This window comes from Zootermopsis nevadensis, unplaced genomic scaffold, assembly GCF_977971745.1.
Source record: "Zootermopsis nevadensis isolate Lab colony 2312 unplaced genomic scaffold, Znev_1.0 Znev_ptg000002l, whole genome shotgun sequence".
Taxonomy (NCBI): domain Eukaryota; kingdom Metazoa; phylum Arthropoda; class Insecta; order Blattodea; family Termopsidae; genus Zootermopsis; species Zootermopsis nevadensis.
The window spans coordinates 19,563,952-19,572,900 of NW_028259134.1; the positions used below are offsets into that span (position 1 = coordinate 19,563,952).

The following is an 8,949-nucleotide window of genomic DNA, read 5'->3' on the forward strand; positions in this document are numbered from 1 at the left end:
AGGGTATATAATGGTTGGGCTCTTCTTGAAGCCTTACATAAGGCAGACAATAGGCGATGAGTAAGATTTAATAGGAAACAGTTATTTTTGCATTGGTAATTTAAACTGATGGATTGACTTCGACCTATTTTATCAGTGTCCAGTTTCTTTCTGTAGACGTGGTATTTTTGAACAGACTGGGATCCAAATTATAAAATTGTGTGTTACAGGCGACTTTGATTTCAATCTTAGCGCCGAATATAGCTATTACAGTATTATTTCCCTTTCCAAAGGAAGTTTCGTCCCTCGTATGTAGATATCATCTGTGACTATCATTGTAGTAGTGGTTTATTTCGGTATTAAAAATATGATGATCATCTGTGATTGTGGGTATGTTCCATGTACCTGTTTGGCATTGGTGTTGTCTGTGCCATCTAGTAACTAAAAATGGAATCTCGTTCTGCTTATGATATTGTCTGTGTAAGCCACGAGCACTCCATTTGATTCATGCCTGACTTCTTTCGTAATTATACTGGTGTGCTACCTACTGAGTCAACTATTTCCTTTCTCTGAAAGTACACTGTTAGAAAATTTGGAACATTTTGGTGAACCTTCTCTGTGCAAGTAGCCGACGCGTTCTACACCGAGAGTTCTTGCAGTATTTTTCCATCTGATATTCAGGTTTTGTTTTATGAGAAAATACCGATTCGGCATGGGAATTACATGTTTATCAACGAATATACTGATTTGGCTATGAAGACTATAGAACGTGCGGATATTTATTGTGACTTACTTTAAGAATGATTATGAATGTTAAATGGAAATGCAGAACACCAATTACGAAGTTCCAAATATGAATGGAAAAAATTCATACCATTCACACTTATGTCGCCTTTGTCTTTTGGAAGACGGTACTATGCCTATATTCAGTGATGGTGATGTTGTAAGAGTATCATTAAAGCAGAAAATCGCTAATTGTTTGTCTTTGGAGGTTAGTATCAGCTGCATTGTATATGAGATACAGTAACCAAATTTGGGCTACGACGATCACTACAAAGACAACATCCCAGGAATGAACCGGATCCTGAGTCAGATCGACCTAGTTTACAGTACCAAAACTAGTTTTTAAATATCATTGTATATATATAGTCTCTCATCTGAACTAATTATTTCAAAATAATGCTATTTTTGCAGGTGTTTGAAGGGGATGGCTTGCCGACATTAATATGTGAATCATGCTCCAGTCTTGTTGACAAGTTCTATGACTTCAAACAATTGTGTAAATATTCAGAGTCTACATTAAAAGATCATTTAGAAACCCAGATGTTAGAAGGTAGACAGGCAAGTCAAATAATTTCTATTGATTAATTAAGCATTGAGCTGTTTAAGATAAATGGAGTAATGTTGCAAAATTCTGCAGTTTTCCCACTTCAGTATGTTGGATGAGTTCTGAAAAATCTCATAAGTAGGCGCATGTTTTTTCACAATTAAACTGTTTATTAACTGTCATGTTATGTGTACTTTGGCATATATCAACTAATTTGAAGAAATTCCCAAGCAGATTTCTTTCCTCTTTTGAGATGACCATTTTATGTTTTCAGGGACATAATGAAATGCACAAATCTGTGATATGCTGTGTGCTTTGCCACTATTGAGTATTGCCTTCATCTTATACAGATAGAGGTCCATTATCAGTAAAAGAAAATGCCAACACTTAACAGAATCCTAATAACTGCAAAAAGTACATTTGTCTGTTAACTTGTAGTTTAACTTTCTTAACAGGTGCAATACTTGGACGGTATCAACAGAGATGTTTTATCTCAAAGACATAATGCTAATGAGAGCAGAAATAAGGTTCATCATACCACAGATATGATAAGAATGTCTTCAGGCAGTGAATTAGACACATCTATTGATTGCTGCAGGAAGATCCCTGGTCATTTAGAAGCAAACCAAGAGGTAGACAGTGTACCAAATTCACTAACGATGGTTTCTGAATCAGCATTGAAAGAGCATGTTGAACCTGGATCATTCATATGTAAAACTTGCTTTAAATCATTTGCCAAACAAATTTATCTTACAAAACATGAAATTAATCACTCAAAGAGAGCAATGAATACTTGTAACAATTGTGGCATCAATTTCATTCGACCTGGGGATCTGTCTCAGCATAAAAGGAGTCACTGTATTCTCGGGGACTTTGCAAAGGAGCATTCTGCAGAAGAGTTATCAAATAAGCAACAAACATTTGTTTGCAGTATATGCTCAAAAACTTTCACAAAACAAGTATACCTCAAAAGACATGAAGTTGTTCACACTGGTAAGCGTCCATATATCTGTAACGACTGTGGTAGCTCTTTCTCCAGAACTGGAGACCTTGCTAAACATGTGAGAATTCATTCCAAAAGTAAGACATTAAGAGAAACTCTTCCAGATTTGCTTAAAGTGGCAAATTGGGACATTGGTGATGAGGGATCTAAGATTTTTGTGTGTAAAATGTGTTCAAGAACTTTTACAAAAGAGTACTACCTGAAACAGCATGAAGTGGTGCATAGTGAAACCAGCACATATCTTTGCGACCGGTGTGGTAAGTCATTCTGTCGTCGAGGAGCACTAACACAACACAAAGCCATTCACAGCTCAATTAAATCTCATTTCTGTAACATATGCAATAAGGCATTTGCATTTGTGGGTCGTCTGAAGGAACATAAAAGATTGCATGCAGGCATAAAACCGTATTTATGTAACATGTGTGGGAAAGCTTTTGCTACAAAGGAGGGGTTACTTGGTCATGAAAGGACACATACAGGTGAGAAACCCTACACCTGTGATGTCTGTGATAGGAGCTTTGCAACCTCGTCCAATTTTCGAACACACATGAGACATCACTCAGAGGGAAAGAGATTTCTTTGCAACATCTGTAGAGTGTCATTTTTCACCAAGTCAGGTTTAGAGAGACATGAAAGACTTCACACAGGTGTTAAGCCATTTGCATGTGATATTTGCACTGTGGCATTTTATACCAAAAGAGAAGTAATTCGACACAAGCTGTTTCATCTTGGCAACAAGAGGTTTTCATGTGATATATGCAGTAAGTCCTATTATGAACGCCAACATCTTATCATTCACCAGAGGACACATACGGGAGAACGACCGTACTCCTGTAACTGGTGCAAGAAATCATTTTTTGAAAGATCTAAACTTAAGCGGCATATACACACACACACACTGTAATTTGTTTTTTTCCATTCATATAACTATTTCTGATGATGATAATAATAATAAAAGATTTATTTGTGCTGTAACTGAAGTTACTTATTCTGTTTTTACAAGATGCCTTTTATTTCCATGGAGAACTCTACCTATAAACTCTTTTAACAATAATAATTTCAGCAGGAATGGAAACTTTTCAGGTATTGGCTTATCCTGGATGATTAAAAACTAAATGCTTTTACCTACAATGTTAAGTTCACAATAACACATATTAATAGGGCAGTAATTTTTTTGAAAGTGCAAGATTTAGTTTAGGATAAGTGTTATACAAAAGATCTTGTATTTTCAGGTTACAGTGTTTAAAAGGGATGGTATTCAAATGTTTGTAAAATGATCTTGCTAAGTTTACACTTGCATCAGTACTACAGGTATCACTTTTGCCTTTACATGTCATGTGACCTGTATTTCATTCAGTATGTCTATTTTAATACTTTCTGTGCTTCTTTCTTCAGTATTTTAATATTAGATGATATGGCCCTTTTTTTCTTGAAGTGTGTTATCTGGTATGTTGTATCTTATGATTCTTTCTCAAATAACTGCCTGCATGGTATAACAACTTAATTGTGTTGACTAGTGTAAATTGATAATTTGTTCTTTTCTACTTTTACTTGTACTCATTTAAAATGTAGCATGCACACCCTATTATGATGTTTTATATACCCTCTTTTAATTGGAGGTGGACATACATTTATTACGTGTTTCAGCATGTAATAAAATTGCTGACATTCCACATTATGTGTAATTAAAGTTTCCTGTCATTTACAGTTCTCAGTGTATACAATTTAAAGCTCTCATGGAGACTGTATGCAATGAACTCATCTGAGGGTCTGAGAAGCATACCTCAAACTGCTGATTGCCTAAGGAGACTTTTCAGTGTCTTTGGAGCATAGCATAGAGACATTTTTTAACTTATAATACTTGTATTTGGTATTGAGTGGTTGACCTTACCCACTGAGTCTCACTTTTAATTTCTTTTGTGAGCCAAAGAAATGTCTTCGTTTCAATGATGTGTTTGGCATTAGGTTTCTAATCCATTGCGTATATTTAATTACTTTGGTTGAAACTGTGGGTATAATAGGGATGGTGTGGAGTTTTAGTACCATGTCCACTGGGTAAGGAACTTGTCATTGTTACAGGTTTCGTTCACAGATGGCAGTGAACTCGGGTGTAAAGTCACATTTGTTTATCTGTGAATAGAACAATTACAAGTGATATAGTCGTAATTTTTTTTCGTGATGACTGCAGGTCAGAATAATAAGAATTGAATAAGTTGAGAAGTTAGTTTGTGTAGTTACCTATGTGCGACAGAAAATAATTCCAATTATAATTTATTCAACAATGTAGGTAGATGAAAAATACTGCATGTAATTATGCTTGAAAATTACACTATAGTGAAGCACGCTACGTCTTCCTTGTGATGTATCGCAGTAGTAGAAGAGGGAATGTTGGTATGGTGGATTGGTGTTACCTCAAGAGTGCAACTAATATCTTGTTTGTTTATGTAATTTAATTTTTTATTCTATTCGATGCGTGTTGTATGTAGAGTGCAGTAAATGTAATTAGGTATATTGGAGACATTCTTGGCATATATCGTACAATGAATCTATAGAATGTAAGTAAATACCGACTCATGTTAAGGTGAAGTCATTTCAGGCTACTTTATATAACTGAATGTCAATTGTGCCAATGCGATGTATTTGAAGTATATAATGAGAATTGCAAGTTTTATGAATTTATAGACTACCCACGAATTAAATACCGAAACCATTGTAATTTTGAGAAACTGAAATTCTGAAACTATTATATCTGCAGATGACAGCATTTCTGGTCCATCAGGCATGTGGAAAGAAGTTAAAATGAGACTTCACTTTGTAGACTGACATTAAGCTGAAATTTCCAAAAGCATCAGCTGCCCAACTGACAAATTCATGTTTGAAAGTGGTTTTTGATCCTACATATGATCATGTTTATGTTTGGTTTTATTTCATCAAGTCATGTCATGGGTGCTGCAAGTTCTTTTTTTGAAGCGATAGCAGCAAGAAAATGTGTTTACAAACTAACGTTTGGGCCATAAGTTGTAAAATAATTTTGTATTTCAGAAAGAAGAAAACTTTTTTTTTTGCAATTTTATTTTGCTTTTTTCTTGTTTCATTCCAAAAATACGGAGATGTCTGGTTTGCATTTTTCTAAAAGTTTGTGCCATTTATCATGATGAAATGTACTCAGTACATTATTTGTTTGGTCAGGGATAGTTTTATCATTATAAAAAAGAAGTTGGATTTGGAACTTCCTTCTGAGTATAGTAACATGTGCCATGAATTTTATAATATAATGTTTCCTTTACATGATGTAACATTTCAGAATTGAGTATAATTTTAGAATTTTCAACAGATGTAAGGAGTGAGATTAGAAATTTTCATTGTTGTTTTGAATACTTTCATATCATGACAAACTTTTATTATTGGATGGAACAGTATTGAGTAATTTGATTTCTGCATAGTTAGCATCTTTCTGATAGTTAGTATTGTTAGGATTCACAATGTGGATATTATGTTTATGTCTTGTGTTTATACTATGTATGTTGCAATTTGTCAAAAAAAACATCTACATGCTATCCAAAGTGAATGACAGGAGAGTAAGAATTCACTCATAGGGGTAAGTATATTACATTTTTTAAATTTTTCTCTATAAGATTCTATTTTACACCAGCCATTGTTCTGATTTTGTTAAATACTATTTGCAACCTGTTGAACTTTCCCATACATTAACTCCATGTCATGATGGAATAAAAATAAGCTTATTAAACTAATTTTAAACTATCTCATGGCTAAGCATGCTGAACATTGTTTTGTTGTTAATATATTTAACTTGTTTCTTTTTACAATGCATGTTTTTATGGATTCATAACTTGGTTTACCTACTTCTTCAGTTGTATCATCATAACCTTTATTTAAATTCATATATGTTTTGTTGTTAGAAGGAAATTTCATTAAGTTTATTTTGCCAAAATTTAATGCAAGTTTCTTGGCTTTAAACCATTTTTTCAGGCTAACAAAGACATCGATCATTAATGAAATTTGGAAGTAGTCAATCTTTGGTGGAAGTGGTATGATTGAGAATTGATGCTTGGGGATTGAACATTGACATGTAAGTGGAAGAACAGGGACCTGAGTATTGAATGTTGCATTTTATGTTGCCTCAGTTTGAATGTTTGAGTAAGTCTTGTAAATGTGAGACTTAGAAATGTGTTAAACCTTAAATCAAGGTCATGATTATTACATACCAGTTTTCATTCCTTCTTTGTACCATCTATATTAGTGGTGATGCTCAAGCTATTATGATTATTTTGTTCATGTAATGTGTTCACCAATAGTTTGTAAATCCTGAAACAGGTGTGGCAATGGTTGTCATAGTCAACATGATGCACATTTTTGCAAAAAAAATTTCACTGAATTGCACAATGTCTGTTTTGTATTGTAGTGAATTGTCATCATGTCTCAGCCAGTTATTACAGCAATGGACAGCTTAACAGCTGCTCTTAAAAGCAATATAATCCCAAATCAGGAGTATCTTTTGCAAGGAAGTGTTCTGGATTCTGCAGTTGAAGTGTTATTACATCGCCTGCGTGGCTTATGTGACAATGTTGACTCTGGTCCAGAGACATTTCATGATCATGAGATGTGCTTCAGTATTCGTAAGTATCATTGTTGCATGCGATTGTCTGTTCAAGCTGCGAGGCATGCTGGGTGGATAGTCCTTACAGAACAGAGATTTCTGTGATAGTCTGATGATGGTCTCGAGGTTTGCACAGCGAGTGTATTATTTATTAATGCATAAGCCAGGTTTAATTGTGTTTAAATTAATACTTATATACAAGAATTTTTTTATATTTGATGTTTCTAAGTTTTGGTAAATCCTATTTCTTTTTCTTCAGGGGGAGCTAATCTTCAGCCATTACTCTTGCGTGTGAGACGAGCTCTTGATTATCAAGATATGCCATGGCAATTAAGGTATATTGGACAACCAGAAATTGGTGAGCTGCTTACAAATATAGTGTTCACCAGTCATTTGCTTGTTACATTTAGTGTTGCATGTATATCCATCACAATTCAATAAAATATTGCAAATGAATCACAGCACATACCTGTAGTACTCAGGGACACATTAAGAATACAGAAAATAAGATTGAGCAACCAAGAGACTCCAGTGTTATGACAAAGGAACCCTTAGTTAACTTCATTGTTTTAGTATGTTTGATTTTGCTGATCAGAGAACAATAAACACAAAGATGTATGCTACTGTTTTAAACAGTATTACCCATAAGAAGATTTGTATCAATTGTGGATTATTTCACAGGTGACAAGTCCAGACCCACCATTGTTCGCAGCAGCATAGACATTGGGACCAGCTCAACTGTAGTTGAATTCCTCACTGAACTGGGGTGCAGGATGGATTTTGAATATATTGTGAGGGGTTATATGTTCCGCAAGGGGCGAATGAAAATTACAGTTTCAAAAATATTCAAGGTAACTGTTTGTCTGTTTTCAGCTGTTAGAAATGGAAACATGAGCTGTAAGCTTGCCAGAATGGTAGTAATTGCACAAATGGAAATTTTCTAAGTGGCATAGTGTTTAGCATTTATTTATGTAGTTCATATTACAGTTGGTAGTTGGCTGTTACAGAATTGTTGGTAGCAAACAGTATGCAAAACAAAAGTGTCAGTGAATTATGAAGGTGCATTTGCATTTACATCTTTTGACTTCTTTTTAAAGTGCCTATCCGTTCCACATGTTGGCGATCAGCATAGCAATTTGAGCTATACTGGCTGCTCTTTTGACTGCATGGCTAAAACTAATTTAGTTGTGTACAGTACATTATATTTGAAATTTCTCCTTTTTAGATATCGTAATATTTAATTTTGAAATTGGAGCTGGAAATGTGATTATTTGCTGTTCAATTCAGTTCACATCCTCACAGCCTATTTTAATTCTATCCTACTTGTCCAGTTCATTGTGAACTCTGTGACTTGACTATCCTAAAAATACTAGGAGAGCTGTATAAATTACGGAGTTCATCAATATGCATTACGTCTCATTTCCACTTGATACTGTGCTATCAGTCTAAATTACGGAAATGTTGTCAAGTTTATAGTACTGTTGTATAAACTTTGCTGACCAGTAAAGGAACTATGTTATTCTTAATACTGCCTCTCATACAGGTGGGACAGGTGGGGCAGGGAAAGCCTGCAGAAAGCATGGAGCCCATGTCCCAGTCATACTTGGTGGAACTGAGTGTGCTAGCCCCCAGTGGACAGGATGCCATTGCTGAGGACATGCGCAGTTTTGCTGAGCAGCTCCGTCCTCTGGTGCAGCTCGAGAAGATCGACTACAAGAGGCTACAGCATATTCCATAAAGACACTCTTTATTACCTTGACTGTATTTACATTTCACATGCTATTTGGGAATATTACCATTTTTGTGGATATATTGAGATTTAAAATCAATATCATCATAGTTTGTAAATAGTGCAGTAAATGTGGTTATAAAGAAAAATATTTCAAGCAGACGTTTAAGCTACTAATTATGTGTATATTTTATGTTAGCTATATTTTATGCGTGTAATGTATTGTATAAAGTGAGGCTTTCACAGCGACTGAAGTTGATGAAAGTCTCTCGGTTACAAGCCACATCAGGTGG

The 8,949-nt window shown here is 34.8% G+C and overlaps 2 protein-coding genes across 5 annotated transcripts; both read left to right on the top strand.

Annotated features, from left to right (window-relative positions):
* Nucleotides 1–411: 411 nt before the first annotated feature.
* On the top strand, nt 412–3,284 carry LOC110838989 (uncharacterized). 2 transcript variants are annotated; one of them, XM_087353121.1, is made up of 3 exons: nt 412–459; nt 1,174–1,320; nt 1,762–3,284. In XM_087353121.1, the coding sequence occupies exons 1-3, from the start codon at nt 427–429 to the stop codon at nt 3,211–3,213; spliced, it is 1,632 nt and encodes a 543-aa protein (XP_087209247.1). In that variant the 5' UTR covers nt 412–426; the 3' UTR covers nt 3,214–3,284. The 2 variants fall into 2 exon arrangements, with proteins under 2 accessions (XP_087209247.1, XP_021938406.2); XM_022082714.2 differs by lacking the exon at nt 412–459 and adding an exon at nt 466–970.
* A 1,157-nt stretch (nt 3,285–4,441) lies between these two features.
* MED18 (mediator complex subunit 18) lies at nt 4,442–8,818 on the top strand. 3 transcript variants are annotated; one of them, XM_022082742.2, is made up of 6 exons: nt 4,442–4,592; nt 6,300–6,399; nt 6,733–6,946; nt 7,187–7,285; nt 7,609–7,778; nt 8,471–8,818. In XM_022082742.2, the coding sequence occupies exons 3-6, from the start codon at nt 6,745–6,747 to the stop codon at nt 8,663–8,665; spliced, it is 666 nt and encodes a 221-aa protein (XP_021938434.1). In that variant the 5' UTR covers nt 4,442–4,592; nt 6,300–6,399; nt 6,733–6,744; the 3' UTR covers nt 8,666–8,818. The 3 variants fall into 3 exon arrangements, with proteins under 3 accessions (XP_021938434.1, XP_021938429.1, XP_021938431.1); XM_022082737.2 differs by having other exon boundaries at nt 4,444–5,907; XM_022082739.2 differs by having other exon boundaries at nt 4,444–4,864.
* Nucleotides 8,819–8,949: the final 131 nt, after the last annotated feature.

What these genes read in the sequence shown, in the direction of transcription:
- LOC110838989 (XM_022082714.2), top strand. Translation starts at nt 797, where the DNA reads ATGGAAATGCAGAACACCAATTACGAAGTTCCAAATATGAATGGAAAA. An exon ending in CTAATTGTTTGTCTTTGGAG is followed by an intron (nt 971 to 1,173) that starts GTTAGTATCAGC and finishes CTATTTTTGCAG; the next exon opens with GTGTTTGAAGGGGATGGCTT. An exon ending in AGATGTTAGAAGGTAGACAG is followed by an intron (nt 1,321 to 1,761) that starts GCAAGTCAAATA and finishes CTTTCTTAACAG; the next exon opens with GTGCAATACTTGGACGGTAT.
- MED18 (XM_022082742.2), top strand. Translation starts at nt 6,745, where the DNA reads ATGTCTCAGCCAGTTATTACAGCAATGGACAGCTTAACAGCTGCTCTT. An exon ending in TGAGATGTGCTTCAGTATTC is followed by an intron (nt 6,947 to 7,186) that starts GTAAGTATCATT and finishes CTTTTTCTTCAG; the next exon opens with GGGGAGCTAATCTTCAGCCA. An exon ending in CAGTTTCAAAAATATTCAAG is followed by an intron (nt 7,779 to 8,470) that starts GTAACTGTTTGT and finishes CCTCTCATACAG; the next exon opens with GTGGGACAGGTGGGGCAGGG.